This window comes from Natator depressus, chromosome 2 (assembly GCF_965152275.1).
Source record: "Natator depressus isolate rNatDep1 chromosome 2, rNatDep2.hap1, whole genome shotgun sequence".
Taxonomy (NCBI): Eukaryota; Metazoa; Chordata; order Testudines; family Cheloniidae; genus Natator; species Natator depressus.
Window position 1 is genome coordinate 141980357 of NC_134235.1, and position 17742 is coordinate 141998098.

The window sequence follows — 17742 nt, forward strand, 5'->3', positions numbered from 1 at the left end:
AGGTTTTTAAGGCCCAGCTTGACAAAGCCCTGGCTGTCATGATTTAGTTGGTGTTGGTCCCACTTTGAGCAGGGGGTTGGACTAGATGACCTCCTGAGGTCTCTTCCAACCCTAATCTTCTATGATTCTACCTTCAGTCCCTCAGGGTCTCTAAGATAGCTAGAATACTGATTCTTTCTGAGGGAGAAAAGGGTATCTACATTTATCATACCCTGGATAACTGTCTCAATTGGTTATAATGCAGTTAGGTGGTCTGTGTCTGCAACAAACTAGCATCAAACACACCTGGGAAGACAAGGCTTACACTCATCTGAACAGTGTTTTTCATTTTCTAAGGCAGGGTACAAAGAATCAAAGGACTGGTATAGACTTAAGTCAACAACCTCAATATTTTATTCTTGCAGGCACTTCACTGGGAACATAGAGAAATGTGTCCCAGAGGAGAGCCCAGAGAAGGGGCTGGGGATCTCAGAAACCACTGAGGTGGGTGAGGATTCCTGTGACTCCGTAACACAGGGAAGCAGTGTACTTCCAAGTGTGGGAGAGGCTGAAACTAGCTCCTTTCCAGCAGAAGGCAACATGCCCTCAGGCGCAAGGGCAGGAGAGGTGATGTCAGTGATTAAGGAAACTGTCCGAGTTGTTAGCTGGCAGAGTTCTGCAGATGAACAAGAGACAGAACCCTTCCTAGGGAGCACAGAAAAATGTGTCTTAGGAGGGGGCCCAGAGGAGGAAACTGGGGAAGGAATAGTGGGGGTACAGGAATGTCTCCTCACTAGTCACTTGGGGCAGGATGCCCAGGACACTAGGGTGGCTGGGTCAGCATCTGTGCGCCCAGGCACTCAGCCTGTGACCCAGGTTTTGAGAAGGAACTGTGTAACTGACCTCCTGGAGGGTTTTTGGAAAGTAACTGTGTGTCTTTAAATCAAGATGCGGCGCCAATGCCTGTGATAACAGAGGAGTTGGGAAAAGAAAATTGCCAGGTGGTAGTTTGTGAGAATACAAATGGCCCAACTGACAGAGAGGGGGGTGTCTTACCCCACGCTGGTGAGACACAGAAAGCATTTATGGGAGAGCTGCTGGGAAAAGGTGCATCTGATTGAAGAGTAAACACACCTAGCCCGTAGAGCACAGATCACAGCCCTCCAGGGGGCAGGGAAGGACTCAGTTCTGGAAGGAGGAACACAGGATAACGCCAAAAGGGGAGCTGGATTTTCTGCATATATACAGTCCTGGGGTTGGGAGACCACTCCCCAAAGGGCCAACCAATGTGTAGGATCCCCCTGAACATCTATCTTGCCAGACCCTGAGGCACCAAAATTCCAGAAACGTGATTAAATTAAGAGCCGACGCAGAGGGGAACAATGGAGGGAAGGAAAAGCTAGTGACTGATTACATGGGAGAGAGTCAAAGGACGCCATGGGTAATGAACAAACTAACCTCAAACTACACTATCTGAACAGAGGGCGTGGTATCATAAAGATACTAGTAAATGCACATCTGTGATAAAAATTTTGGCATTAATGTTAAGTTTTGGGGATAAGAATTTTGACACAGATGTTAAATCTATGATAATGCTACTTGTCAAGGAGTGTGGGGGAGTCAGGGCCCTGCACCCCCCACTTCCTGCAATTCACCGTGACGCTCAGCCAGCCAGTAAAACAGAAGGTTTATTAGACGACAGGAACACAGTCTAAAACAGAGCTTTTAGGTACAGAAAACAGGATCCCTCAGTCAGGTCCCTGTTGGGGAGTGGGGAGCACAGACCCAGATTCTGGGCCTCCCCGCATCTCCCCAGCCAGCTCCAAACAGAAAACCCTTCCTGCTGCCTCACCCAGCCACACTCCCAGCCCCTCCTCCAGACTTTGTCCAGTTTCCCAGGCAGAAAGTGTCACCTGGCTTCAACCCCTTCCTGGGCTCAAGTTATGAAGGGCAGCCACCATCCTTTACTTGCTGGTCGTCAAGTATCATCCCTCAGTGAAGTCACACCCTTATTTCCCATCACCATCTAGTACTGATGCACTACCCCAGGGAAATGGAGGCACGCCCCGTGTCAGCAGAAGACAGTAAACTAGTAAAACTCCCATGCAACATTACCAGGTTAATACTCCCTACTTCCTACTCCATCACACTACTTTTCAATTAATACCTGTAAACAGGTTTAAAGCTTATCACAGCAGAGAAACCATAAAAAAACCTGGTTTACTGTGTGTGACTGGGGAAACTGAGGCATGCTGCCTCATAGCCTTAATGGCTAGATCCCAAAAGAACTATAACACAAACTGCCTTCAAGCTAGTCAGTGACTAACCCTCTTGCAGTAAACTAAGGGTACCTTGGAGGGACACCCTACACCCCCATGTTCATTTTGAAAAAAATGATTGTGCTGTATCCAATGCAAAGTTTGCCATGTTGGGTGTCTTCGGAAGGTTCATGATGCACTGAGCATGGTTTTTCTAGTGACGTTAAAATAATTGTTACAGTAATGTTATAAGCTATAATTTCATGTATATAGTTATAAAGCTGAAAATTTATCCTCATGGCTTAAACCAAGCCCAACAAAAACTCTCCAAGAACAGAGAGGTAGTTCACACCTCATCAGGGCATGTATGGGGAAAACCCAGCCCAGCCTCACAGGAACAAAGGATGCTGGCCTAGGTAACATCAAAAGGATCTGTTAGACTCTGAGTGAGTTGCCCCCCTTCCTTTGGTCAGTTTGGGACTGCAATGAGGAAATGCTCACCTGACTCTGAAGGGGAGAGGGGCAAAGCCAAGAGGGAAGAAAGGACATGATAGAAGGGAGAGACATTTGCCATGCACTTCCTCTCTCTTCCACCTACATCTACAAACACCACACCAAGCGACTGAAGCGCTGATCAAAGGCGAGAGCCTGACTGAAGAGCAACCAGCCAGCCTGTGGTAAGAAGCATCTAAGTTTGTAAGGGCACTGAAAGTGTTAAGATCAGCTTAGAATGTGTTTTGCTTTTATTTCATTTGACCAAATCTGACTTGTTATTTTTTGACTTATAATCACTTAAAATCTATCTTTATAGTTAATAAATTTATTTGGTTATTCTACCTGAAGCAGTGCATTTGGTCTGAAGTGTGACAGAGACTCCCCTTGGGATAACAAGCCTGGTACAAATCAATTTCTTTGTTAAATTGTCACACTCATATAAACTTGCAGCATCCAGTGGGCATAACTGGACAATGCAAGACGGAGGTTCCTAGGGTTGTGTCTGGGACCGGAGGTATTGGCTAGTGTCATTCGTTTGCACAATCCAAGGAGCAGCTTACATGCCAGAGGCTGTGCGTGAACAGCCCAGGAATGGAGATTCTCACAGCAGAGCAGGGTAAGGCTGGCTCCCAGAGTCAAGGATTGGAGTGGCCTAGCAGATCACCGGTCCAGACAACACCAGAGGGGAATGTCACAATAATTTGCTTATAAAATAAATTATGAAGTGGATAAGTTAAGAAAGTTTCTAATCAAAATTAATTTAAAAAGTGATTCTTGATCAGACTTTTAAAAACATTAACACAACCTCATGGAAACTAAACAATTAAAAGAAGCAAATTATGTTTACATGTCTTGTACAACAGATTTCTAGTATACAGAGAGCTGCAATTGTTTTTACTTTTCCTCACTCTCTAAAAATAACCTGAAATTGCTCTGTAATTTACTCCTCAAAATAAGTTATTTTAAAAATTCTGAAAGTTACCTCAAAGAGAGCCATATTTTTCCCTTCATAGCTATTTCCTTGGTCCATCTCGGCACTGTTAATAAATGGACTATTTTCCTTCGGAATCCCATCTCCTGGTGGAAAATAAGAAATGGTTAGAAACAAAGGCAGCAGCAATGCCTACCTCAGAAAAGCAGTTGAAACTTAGAAACAGACTCATTAGCCCAATTTTTCCCCTTATGAAGGCTCTGTGTTGACCTAACTCATATCAAAGATAGCTATACCAGTTCACTGATTAACTTAGCTAGCCTTTGAAGCCAGGTAAGAAATGTGCACAAAAATGTTGTTAATTTTAGGGCTGTCAAGCAATTAAAAAAATTAATCATGATTAATTGCAATTAATCGTGCTGTTAAACAACAATAGAATACTATTTATTTTAAATATTTTGGATGTTTACTACATTTTCAAATATATTAATTAAAATTACAACATGGAATACGAAGTGTACAGTGCTTACTTTATATTTATTTTTATTACAAATATTTGGACTGTAAAAAAAACAAAAAAATGTATTTTTCAATTCACCTCATACAAGTACTGTAGTGCAATTTCTTTATCATGAAAATTGAACTTACAAATGTAGAATTATGTAAAAAAACTGCATTCAAAAATAAAACAATGTAAAACTTTAGAGCCCACAAGTCCACTCAGTCCTACTTCTTGGTTAACCATTCACGCAGACAAACAGGAGACAATGCTGCCTGCTTCTTGTTTACAATGTCACCTGAAAGTGAGAACAGGCGTTTGCATGGCACTATTGTAGCTGGCGTTGCAAGATATTTACGTGCCAGATGCACTAAAGATTCATACGTCCCACCATTCCAGAGGACATGCATCCATGCTGATGATGGGTTATGCTTGATAACGATCCAAATCAGTGCTGACTGACGCATGTTCATTTTCATTATCTGAGTCCGATGCCACCAGCAGAAGTTTCATTTTCTTTTTTGGTGGTTTGGGCTCTGTAGTTTCCGCATCAGTGTGTTGCTCTTTTAAGACTTCTAAAAGCATGCTTCACACCTCGTCCCTGTTTGATTTTGGAAGCTACTTCAGATTCTTAAACCTTGGGTCGAGTCCTGTAGCTATTTTTAGAAATCTCACATCGGTACCTTTTTTGTGTTTTGTCAAATCTGCAGTGAAAGTGTTCTTAAAACGAACATGCGTTGGGTCATCATCCAAGACTGCTATAACATAAAATATATGCAGAATGCATAAAACAGAGCAGGAGACATAGAATCATAGAATATCAGGGTTGGAAGGGACCTCAGGAGGTCATCTAGTCCAACCCCCTGCTCAAAGCAGGACCAATCCCCAACTAAATCATCCCACGCAGGGCTTTGTCAAGCCTGACCTTAAAGACTTCTAAGGAAGGAGATTCCACCACCTCATGCAATTCTCCCCCGAAGGAGATTTTAATTTAATTGACAGATTATTTAATTGATGCGTTATTTTTTTAACAAGCATCATCAGCATGGACGCATGCCCTCTGGAATGGTGGTTGAAGCATGAAGGGACATATGAATCTTTAGCGCGTCTGGCGTGTAAATATTTGGCAATGCCACCTACAACAGTGCTATGCGAACGCCTGGTATTCTATTGTTCTAAGTGCAATTAATTTTTTTGAATTAATCACGTGAGTTAACTGCAATTAATTGACATCCCTAGCTAATATATAAATTAACACACACACACACAAAACCACTGTTAAGTGACACTTAAGGTTATTTAGTGACAGTTAAGGTTGAATCGGTACTGAGCCTACCTAGCCACCCAAACCTTAACAGTATAGAAATAAGAGGGAAAAGAGAAAAGTCTCCACTTGCACTTTTATGCAAAACCTATCGATACCTTCATACTCTCTTCTCCATTCAGTTTGAGAGTTATTCTACATTAACATTGCTGAAGTCATCATTAAGGTTTTTCATAAGAGCACAAGTTGGATGAAGCTGAGGAACATATAGCTTTTCAGTGTCTGTTAGAAAGGAAAGCATATGCTTTAGGGACAATTGGAGCTGCAGTAAAGAGTTATTAAACATCAATTGTTTTGTTTGTTTCAAACTCCCTTGCCTGACGATAATTCTCAAGATGGGGCATGACACAATAAATATGTGTGAATGTTCTATAAATTATTTCTGTATGTAAAAATGTAGATCTATTCTGAAGCAAGACTTATGGCTATCAGATCACAAAGTATAATATCTTTCATTCTCATGTAATTCTCTCTGGATAGCTACTAACTCATTAAAATATTTTCCAAGGCATATTTTCCTTTATTTTTATCCTGCATTTTAATCATTTTCTACCAAGCATTGGACAGGGGACCTAATTAAAGTCTCTTGCCATGTAAATTAATCTCTTCATGTTTTCAGGGACTTTTCAGTAACAAGTCTTCCAGATACACTATACTTATTTTAGGGTTATTGTGATTTTTGTTTTAATATGTAATTACTTCTACTGCAATTGTTTCTATTTTCATTGTTTATAATAAAAGTCTGTTTTTACTTCAATATGTGAGACAGTGCAACACTATGGGCTCAAGTGAAATCATCACGTTTTAGTCATACTTTCAATTTTTATTGACTAAAAGGCATAAATATTTTACTACTTTGGGTGTTCCATGTCTCATGAATGATAAAAGTGGTTCTAAAGGATTAGTGCACACTTGTAATTTCCTTTGGAAGACAGCAATAGGCTTAAGAGAATTACTACAGCAGCTAAAATTTTCTAAAATTAAGTTTAACTGCTTTGTCCATAGATATTTTTTCTGTTGCAGAAAAGGCATTATAGTCTGTGTTAAAATAGCAGGTTAAAATTTTTTGTCAACAGATTTTTTCAATTAAAAATTAATGTTTCCATTGGGTTTTCAGTTACAAATTAAGTGAGTTGAAAGTTCTCAGCCTTCAACATTTGAAAAACATTGTGATATGTGAAGATTATTTATGAGTTGCCTGTTAACTGGATATTGTAGTACATATAGAATGATTTGTCAGAGCAAATTTAAAAGTTTTAAATGGAAAAAAATAAACATGCTTGTTTTTTAATGTCATGTGTGCTTAATTACCATTCCTAATGTTAAGTTAACTTGTAAAAGAGGCATCATCCCAGCACTGAATATAACATATATTATATTATAATGTAGTTAAGATTGAAACTATATATTAGTATATAAGGCAAAAAAAAATCTTTTATCTTGATTGTTACAACATCCCTGTAATGTATTTTACCCTAAATTACTTAAGTGTATCCTCAAATATTTTAATGTAACTTTGGGAATTTCCTGGGGGACATTTAATATTTTTAATTATTAAAATGTTCACACATGAACAGTAAACAAGAAAGCTAAAAGAGAATGCTACCATGTGAGATTTCTAATTATTTGAAGATATATAATAACAACCTTAAATAGCTTTTTAAAATTTAACTTTTAGGCTTGGTCATTCAAGTATAGACTCTAGCTGCAGTTAATGGTAATTTTCTGCTGTTATTCTTCATAATCAAACACTGAGGATCAGGAGAATGGAGGCAGTGGCCATCTTTGATTATGGCAGGTGATGACCTCTATCTCATATTTTGACAAGGGCATCTTAGCAGAGTGCAAATTGTGACCTCGGTCTCATTTAGATGACTACTATTTTGAAAGAGGGCAGTCCTTCATGAATTCTCTGAAGAGAACATTATTCTTCAGTCTCTGCTGAAAGAGGAATTTTCACTTATGAAGAATAATTTTTAAAAGTGACCATTAATGCTAAAAATATTTTTAAACATACCTTATCAGTGTAATCAGATCTGCTCAAGATTTATTCTGACAACTTTTGTCTAGAAAGACAACACCCGAGCTCATCTTTTTGGGACTCCTCCCCTCGACAAAAACGACAACAGCCAACAATAACAAAATGTCAGATGTAAAAGAGTACAACATTTCTTATAGGACACTTTTCAATTAATATTAATTTCTAAACCAATGACTTTACTAGTAAACTCTCAGAAAATTCAATCAGTACTGTAATTTTGAAGAGTTACTCCTGGGGGAATTCTGCACCATTGTGCATGTGCAGAATGCATGTGTCCTGCAGAATTTTTTTCCATAGAAAATACATTCTGCCCAAGAAGTGCTGCATTTCCACCTTTCACCCACCAGAGGCCGCTGTGATACTAGGACAGCCAGCAGCATGAACATAGCTGCCTGTTCTGGCACCACAGCTGCCTCTGGTGGGCAAAAGGTGGAACTGCAGTACTTCATGGGCAGAATGTATTTTCTGTGGGGAAAAAATATTCTGTGTATGTGCAATGGCACAGAATTCCCCCAGGAGTAGAAATTCATCACAGCACCCTGCTCGCGGAGCCAGGTTAGAACAGAGTAGGGCACATGGGGCTGCTGGGGGGGGGTCGGTCACAGACTGGGGGTCAGAATGGCTAGTGCAGGGAACAGACTGGGGCACAGACTCAGGAGCTAGTGGGATGACAGCATTGAGCCAGGGGCTGAATGGGAGTGAGGGTGCAAGGCCACATGGGGATGGGGGAGGGGAGCTGCAGGGACACATGAGGATTGGGGAGGAGGCTGCAGGGACACATGGGGATGGGGAGGTGTGGGAACAGCAGCAGATGTGCCTGACTGAATGGGAGAGACTTGGGGTCAGCCAGAGTCTGCATGGGGGGAGGCTCCCCACCTCCCTAACAATCCCACCCTCCACCCCCCCAAAAAACCTGTTCCATACTTCTCCCACCCACACTCCATCCTTAGAGGTTTTTAAGGCCCAGCTTGACAAAGCCCTGGCTGGCATGATTTAGTTGGTGTTGCTCCTGCTTTGAGCAGGGGGTTAGACTAGATGACCTCCTGAGATCTCTTCCAACCCATATCTTCTATGATTCTACGATTTTTCATATCTGGCTCAAAGCTTCTTACGGCATTGCTAGTCTGTGTTTCCCCTCTGGGAGAACAACATGGACATACAAAAGGGGAGTCTCGTTTCAATTTTTAAAAGTTCTAGCCTTCCCATTGGGTCTTTTGGCCAGGTGCCCACTCACTTCCTTTTACCTATGCATGCAGTCAGACTTTTTAACCCTTTACAGGTAAAGCAAGTAGAGAACAGCTACTATAAGAGATTTTTTAGCTAACTGGCTGGCTGGGTGTCAGGGAGCTACTCCCCCCCCCCCCACACACACACACCTTCATTTATCACAATAGTCCTGTCAATACCCCTTAAATCAGAAGACTGTGCAGGCCTGGGACCTAACCCACCCCCATACTAAACTTTCCTTGACCAGCCTTGGGTGAAACTCAGGGATTTCCCCACTAAAACTGAGAAAAAGTATTCTCTGCTGCTGATAAAGTACCCTCTCCCCAGGAATGTCCCTAACAAGAGTTATAATCACCAAGGGTTGTAAAGTAGAGAGACATAGGCACTGGGAAGTTTTAGGGAGGATACAGAGAGACTCAAGAACAAATGGTAATAGATAAGTTCTGACTAGTGGATTCATGCTGACCATCTGCACAAACAGGGAAAGTCATAAATAAATTACAATTTTGGCATGAGAGATAAAATATAAGAGACTTGGTCAGGGAGGAGGACACATAGAAGGGCAGGGAGGAGGACACGTATGATTGGTTAAATTTTGTTATGTAGGGGTGTCGGACAATGTGATAAATTTAGTATAGAGTTAAAGGAGGTATATACAGTAAATGAAAAACAACACTGATTGGGAACCAACAAGCTGTGGCATACCCTATCCCCTTGCACGACCATGACATGTAAGGGGACCAGAACCCCCAGAGAAGTAGATTCTGACTGGCCATTGGGTGAAATGTGCTTGTATATTAGGAGCGGTAAGCATAATAGCTTTGCTTGTGATATGTGTTCTGTGTGTGTTGCTAACAAACAGATGTTTAGAGCACAGTTGTGTAAGACTCTTTCACTGGGAAAAGATCCTGCGGACCCAGAGAGCCCTGAGCCCCAAGGGAAGAGGTAAGGGCAGGTACTCAAATTGACCAGGTTTCTCCCTCAGCCCCCGACTGGTAAGGGTAGGTGCCTTATCCCCTGAGCCCTCGGAATGGAAAGGGTGGGGGTGCCTAAATTAACTCGGTCACATCTTGAGCCCTCGGTAGGGTAAAGGCAGGGTGCTCTAGATTGTGCAGGTAACAGCCATGCTGTTTAAAATGCCAACCTGATTTAGAGGAGAAGTAAAAGCAGATATAAACAATAAATAATAATAATAAAACTATAATATATAACAAATGGAAGAAAGGGGAATTAGATAGTAATGAATATAAATCATAAATTAGGAACTGTAGAAAATTGATAAGGGAAGCCAACAGACATAAGGAGAAATCTATGGCCAGCACAGTAAGGATAGTAAGGAGGAGTTTTATAAATGGATTAGGAACAAAAAGAATTCTGACAATAGTACTGGTCCATTATTAAATGGAAATGATAATTTTATCAATAGTAATGCAGAAAAGGCAAAGGTGTTCAATAAATATTTCTGTTCTGTATTTGGGGAAAAACAGATTATGTAGTCTCATCACATGGTGATAACATTTCCATTCCACTAGTATCTCTGGAGAATGTTAAACAGAAGCTACTAAAGTTAGATATTTTTAAATCAGCAGATTCAGTTAATTTCCATCCAAGAATTTTAAAAGATCTAGCTGAGGAGCTCACGGCACCATTAATACTGATTATCAGTAAGTCTTGGAGCACTGACTACTGTACCAATTTTTTTTAAAAGTAAATTGGATGATCCAGGTAATTATAGATCTGTCAGTCTGACTTGATCCTTGGCAGGATAATGGGGTAGTTGATATGGGACTTGAATAATAATGAACTAAAGGAGAGTAATGTAATTAATGCAAATGAACATGGGTTTATGGAAAATAGATACTGTCAAACTAACTTGATATCACTTTTTCATGAGATTACAAGTTTAGTTGATAAATTTAATAGTGTGGATGTAATGTACTTAGGCTTTCGGAAGGCATTTGACTTGATACCACACGGATTTTGATTAAGAAATCTAGACTGATACAAAAACAATGGCACACACTAAAAGGATTAAAAACTGTCTAAATGACAGGTCTCAAAATGTAATTGTGAAACAGGGAATCATCACTGAGTGGATGGTTTGTCAAGTGGGGTCCCACAGATATTGATTCTTGACCCTACTCTATTTAACATTTTTAAATCCATGACCTGGAAGAGAACATAAAATCATCAGTGATAAAGTCTAAAGGTGATACAAAGATTGAGGGAGCAGTGAATAATGAAGAGGATGATCTGGATCACTTGGTAAGCTGGGCACAAACAAACAATGTGTGTTTCAATATGGCCAAATGTAAGGTAAAATATCTAGGAACAATGTAGGCCATACTTACAAGATTAGTTGCAGGTCATGGTGGATAATCAGCTGAACATGAGCTCCCAGTGTGATGCTATGGCTAAAGAGGCTAATGTGATCCTTGGATGCATGAACAGGGGAATCTGCAGTAAGGAGAAGAGGGTTTATATTGCCTTTTTATATGGCACTGGTCAAACCCTTACTGGAATACTGTGACCAGTTCTCCAAAGTTCAGTAAGGGATACTGATAAATTGGAGAGGGTTCATGGAAGAGACATGAAAATTGAAGGACTGGAATTAAAGAACTGGAACATGAAGAACTGAAAGATTGTAAAATATGCTTTATAGATTTTCCTCCTTGAGTCTCTCACTGTGTATTTATCAAAGAAAACATTAATGGGTGACTTGATCACAGTCTGTAAATACCTACATGGGAAACAGAAATTTGATAAAGAGAGCTCTTTAATCTAGCTGACAAAGGTATAACAAGTTCTAATGGCTGGAAGTTGAAGCTTGATAAATTTAGACTAGAAATAAGTCTTAAAATTTAATGGGGGTGAGGGGAGGATAATTAACCACTGGAACAACTTACCAAGGTTTGTGGTGGATTCTCCATCACTGGTAATCTTTAAACGAGATTGGATGTTTTTCTAAAAGAGATACTCTACCTCAACCACAGCTATTGGACTTGAAGCAGGAATTAATTCAGTGAAGTCCAATAGCCTGTGTCATATTGTAGGTGATCTAGATGATCACAATGGTCCTTTCTGGCCTTAGAATGCTTGCAAATTTAGTAATGAAGTGAAACAGCATTTTTCTCTGGACCATTTTTACCTGCTTTTTGATATACCAGCACTTGAACAATTTAAGACAAAGAGCACTGCTGCTCTGTTGTCCTTTGAGGCAAACAAAATATTGTCCTTAGGAAGCTTATAAACCTCATTAAAAAAATCCTCAGCATTACACATCCTCCAAAAAGGAAGGATTATTCCTTCTTAACCCATTTGTTTTAGTGCTGAGAGCCATAACACATCTCTTAGTCAAAATTGGCATGCAGTGAGAAATTACCCTGGCATTATTGTGCTACAGTAAATTAGGGTTTTAATAACTGAACTGACAACAAAGCTTTCTGGTAGCAGGAAAGAAAACTTTAGACTGCTGGTCTCCGAAGTACTGCCTGACAGCAGTTTCAATATTTCTTTTTTTAAACCAGCACAAGAACACAAGATATCTGAATACAGATATCCAATACAGATTATGTGAATTTCTGCTGTAAATATTTTGTAAGTTTCCTTTAATGGAGCACTATAGAACTGTGCTCAACTACTCTGAAATTGGAGTAACAAGCAAACAGACCAGGATCTATAATTCCTGCTGGTCTACCATCAAAAGTAGTTTAAAATTCATATAACTGATTTTCAACCTTTTCTTCTTGTTCCTTCAGAAAAATCTGATGTATTGAAAGATCACAGGTGATATATTTATAGATAAGAAAAAAATGTTCTGCATTGTTCCAAGTCATGAGGATTTTAACAAAGTGGTACAATAAAAGGATGGGAAGTAGGAAGATCACCATGTGATAATCCTAGGAATAAACCAAGAGCCAAACTGTGCCAAATGAAAAAAAAAAAAAAAAGAAGAACAAAGGATGGGATTTTCAAAACTGCCTAAGCAACTTCAGATGACAAGTCCCAGTGAAAGACAATGGAACCTGTATTCTTAAATCACTTAGGTGTTTCTGAAAGTCACTCAAAACTATCAGTCTGTACTATGGGTCTTGTGTCTTTAACAGACCCTTTTAAAGACTAATGTGGTCTCCTTAACAGGTCTTAAGAACCTTGGGTAAAATTTTCAAGAGTACCTAAATGACTTAGAAGCCCACATCCCAGCTGACTTTCAATGGCAGGGAAGGCTACTTACCTTTAACTGGAGGTTCTTCGTGATGTGTGGTCCCTGTCTGTATTCCACTGAAGACCACACACATACGCCATGCACCCGGAGTTGGAGCTTTCAAAATTGTCATGTCCATCAGTCCGCAGATCCATCCTTGCATTGCCTTGTGGTTTTGCCTGAAGTGGTAAAGGCTGGGGAGGACCGACCACGTTTTCAGTTTCTTCTCACCGCCGCATGGTCAAAGTTGGCACTTCTGCTTTTTCTCTCATCCTTAATGATGTACTTTACAAACTTTCCAGAAAAATTGTTTTTATTCTTGTACATAGTTCAGATTTTACTGATTTTGTAGTGGTTTTAGTGATCATAGCAATTTTTGTAGGATTAAATAGTTTTGAGTGCTGCTTCAGCAGTTTCCCCACAACCAACCTCCTCCCCGCCCCAGCGCCCATGTCTGGGTACTGCATTATGCCAAAGATCCCAGGATTCAAGGTCTGAGCTTCCTGCCCTTGCTTGTTTTCGCTCAGCGAAAAGCACCAACGCTGTCTGTACTGCTTGGGGGAAGCCCATATCATGTCAGGTGCAGTATCTGCCTCTCCTTTCCTGCCCATACCGGGAAGCCCAGGCCCTACTCCTTAAGAAGCACCTCATGGAAGTCACCGTGGGGCTGCAGTCAGATCCTGGCCAAGGAAACCCCCCTGTACATTGGCCTGAGCAGTCCCAGTCTGGATCCTCTGGTACCAATGCTATCGACCCCATGTCGGGGCCTAGCCATGAAACATGGAAGGATGAACATAAGTATGACAGTAAGTCTTCCTCCATATCCAAGAAAGACACTGCACCCTCCACGGGTTCTGGCCATGGAGGAGGGGTGCATTCCAAGACCCACAAGAGGAAGAAGAAATTGCATGGTTCACCAGATCCACCAGTCCTGGTTCCCAAACCATGCACTCCTCCTGCATCAGCTCTGCCAGCACAACATGAATTGTCAGTACTGAGGCAAGGTTCCTTACCAGCCCTGGTTCCATCTGTGGATCAGGTGCCGTTAATGCTAAGGAAAATCGGATGTGCTCCTGGGCCTCATGAACTGTTTGCCCTGAATTGGATAAGGTCTCCAGGTTTTCCAGTCTATTTACCTGCTAAGAGGGCCCCCTCTCCTACATCGGATCTGCCGCTCTCTGGTCGTGTTGCTACGGCACACCCGTTCCGTCAGTCCTTTTGGCACCCCCATTTGTACAGGACTCCAATTCCTCTGAGTCTGAGGATTCAAAGACTATGCATGGTCTGCTGTTCTCAGCTGCCATTCCAAAGGCATGATGATCAGAGGGTTCTGATGGCACTGTGGCAGTACTCTCCCTTGCCTAGCTCAGCAGCCAGAGCAAAAGTGGGATCAACCAGCTTAGTCATATTGGAGCTCGTGGCCCCAATATTCACCTTCAGAACCGTCTCGCTCAACCGGGGAGGAATCCTCTGTCTCACCACCCGATCATTAGTTGAGTAGATGTTCGGAACCAGGGCTGGATGTTGTGCCAGTCAACGCAGCTCCAACAGTATCAATGGATCCAGAGAGATTCCACTTGTTGTCATCGACACCCTCCTTTCCTCCAAATGACTACCGTCAATTTCCGGAGCCGCTCAAGAGAATAGCTAATGTTCTTCGGATCCCACTGGAGGAGGTGCAGTACAGTCAGAGAGAAAAAGCAGAAGCTCCGACTCCAACCATGCACCAGTGAGAATAAACTGTCTACCTGGTCCTTTATCACCTTGGGCAAAACCACAAGGCCATGCAGGAGTGCATGCATGGACCAATGGACACTACTATTTTGAAAAGTTCCCATTCAAGGTGCCTGGTACATGTGCATAACCCTCAGTGGAATGCAATAGGGACCATCACTCAAAAGACTTAGATTCAATGACTGAAGGGCTTTTGAAAATTTTACCTCTTTTGTTTAGCAGACACACTCTAAACAATCACACAAAACTTATGTACAGCTGTGCCCTGGAAATGCTGCCATATTATAGTAATAGGAAAACTATGGCCTTATGAAATGTGTGGATTTATGCTGACAATCATTTTGAAGGGCTATGAATAAGGCTACGTTCTAGTCACGGGTATTCTTAGTAAAAATCATGGACATGTCACAGGCAGTAAACAAAAATTCATGGCCCGTAACCTGTCCACGACTTGTACTATATACCCTGACTAAATCTTGGAGGGGACGGGGGGTGGCGTGGGGGTGTCACGGGGACTTCTGGGGGGTAGCCCAGGGGGCACCATGGGTGCTCGGGGGGGTTGCCTGGGGACACCGCGGGGGCTCCAGGGGAGCTGCCCAGGAACCCTACCGGTGCTGGGAGGGGCAGGCAGGATCCCCATTGGTGCTGGGGGTGGGGGCTTGGCAGAGCTAGCAGGCTCCCTACCTGACCCCTCGTGGCTCCCAGAAATGGCGAAATGTCCCTCCCTCAGCTCCCAGCTCCGTGCGGTGCTCCCACCCCAAGCACCGGCTCCACAGCTCCCACTGGCAGTGCTTGCAAGTGGAGGCAGCAGGCAGAACTAGGAGCTGAGGGAGGGACATGTCGCCACTTCCAGGCAGCCTCCCAAGGTAAGCACCACCCAGAGCCCTCACCCACTCCTGCACCTCAACCCAAACTCCTGCTGCTGCTGGAGGTGTGTGGAAGGGAGGCTGTGGTCTGAGATCCACAGGTGGCCCACAGGTTAGCCACACCGGCTGCTGCAGAAGTCACAGAGGTCCCGGAAAGTCACGGAATCCGTGACTTCTGTGACCTCTGTGACAAACTCGTAGCCTTAGCTATGAAATCCCTAGAATGTAAGGGACTGAATGACAAGCTCTTCATATTGAAACTAGTCTTTCCAATATATTTTTTACAGAACTGAGTAGAACACAGCTCTGAAGTCTCTGGATCACCTAAATCCAGCTGTTATCCCTATGTTTTAGCGGATACTAGAGAAAATACCCTAATGTCCAGGAAATATTGACCTCTCTCAGAAACATACACTTCCCCTTTCCCACTCAAGCATTTAGAATTCTTCTTGTGCCCAACTGTTGGTTACATTAAGTAATCCTACTTGTCTGAGCCGACACAGTATTTGAACACTTGAGAAGATAATATCAACGTGTATTTTATTTTAATCTCTATTTTAAATCATTTAGATTAAACAAAATCAAGGTCCTGATCCCTTGGTGCTTTCTGACATAAAAGGAATGTTAAACTCAATGTCTAGGTTTGCAATTTGTCTAAGTAGTATAGGTTAACATTGTGCTTTCTGATAAAGAAAGGAAGGAACTCGAAATAGGACACTGATTTTATGTTTCATCCAAAACATTTGAAATGAAGATTAAAATAACACACACACCATCAATATTGATACCATTGTGTTCAATTTAATGCACGTTGCTAAAGTTATAAGATAAAAATTCAAACTATGTTAAAAGACACCAAATATTTTTAAGATATAGTTATAATGTCTGATTTAGTTTGATTTGCTGTACCTTCCTTCTCCTATTAAGGAGATAAAATTTACAGCTATTCAGAAGGTTGTAAAAAATTCCCAGAGATTAGAAAGGTTTGGTTTGATGGGCAAGATGTTGTTAAATCCACAATCCTTTGTCATTTCAATAAACCATTTCTCAGTAGACTCCAACAATACATGTTCCATGCCTCAGTACATGTGCAGTGCAAAGCAAACTGTTGGGGGTGGAGGAGAATTTCCATAATCCTTCTATTCAAGTAATTTTACACACTGGTAAGAATCTGTGCCCTCACTGCAAAATTGTGCTAGGCCTTGCACTTACTTGCATTTGTCCATCTAAAACAGACATGAAAGCTTATGTCCAAATACCCACGAAAGCTTATGCCCAAATAAAGCTGTTAGTCTTTAAGGTGTCACCGGACTCCTTGTTGTTTTTGTGGATACGGACTAACACGGCTACCCACTGACACCTAAAACAGACAGGCACAGACACATTATGACACTGCAGTAGCAGCTCCAAATTTAAAGTTGTAATTTATTTCCTGTTATAAACCCAATTTTGACATACATTTCAGATCCTTCCAAAAAACATTTTCCTGTTGAAATGTATGGGATGGCTTAGAGGAAAGGGGTGTTATTTGAGAGCCTAATATTAAACCTAAGATTAAGCCTAAGATTGTCCTTCAGACAACTAACAGAACTTTCCAGATCACAGGCCCTGGTTCTCACGGGGGACTTCAATCACCCTGACATCTGCTGGGAGAGCAATACAGCAGTGCACAGACAATCCAGGAAGTTTTTGGAGAGTGCTGGGGACAGCTTCCTGGTGCAAGTGCTGGAGGAACCAACTATGGGCTATGCTCCTCTTGACCTGCTGCTTGCAAAAACAGGGAAGAATTGGTAGGGGAAGTAGACATGGGTGGCAATCTAGGCGTAGTGACCATGAGATGGTCGAGTTCAGGATCCTGACAAAAGGAAGAAAGGAGAGCAGCAGAATACGGACCCCGGGCTTCAGAAAATCAGACTTTGACTCCCTCAGGGAATGGATGAGCAGGATCCCCTGGGAGGCTAATGTGAGAAGGAAAGGAGTCCAGGAGAGCTGGCTATATTTTAAAGAAGCCTTATTGAGGGCACAGGAACAAAACATCCCGATGTGCAGAAAGAATAGCAAATATGACAGGCGACCAACTTGGCTTAACAGAGAAATCTTTGGTGAGCTTAAACACAAAAAGGAAGCTTACAAGAAATGGAAACTTGGACAGATGACTAGGGAGGAGTATAAAAATACTGCTTG

At 41.8% G+C, this 17742-nt stretch overlaps 1 protein-coding gene across 1 annotated transcript in view; it reads right to left on the bottom strand.

The window, feature by feature from the left end:
* The window catches only part of SLC12A7 (solute carrier family 12 member 7), a 321321-nt gene that overhangs the window by 174034 nt on the left and 129545 nt on the right, over positions 1 to 17742 (bottom strand). Inside the window, exon 2 of the mRNA XM_074945079.1 lies at positions 3715 to 3809. Coding sequence (XP_074801180.1) covers positions 3715 to 3809 — 95 coding nt within the window. The remainder of the gene's footprint in view (positions 1 to 3714; positions 3810 to 17742) is intronic.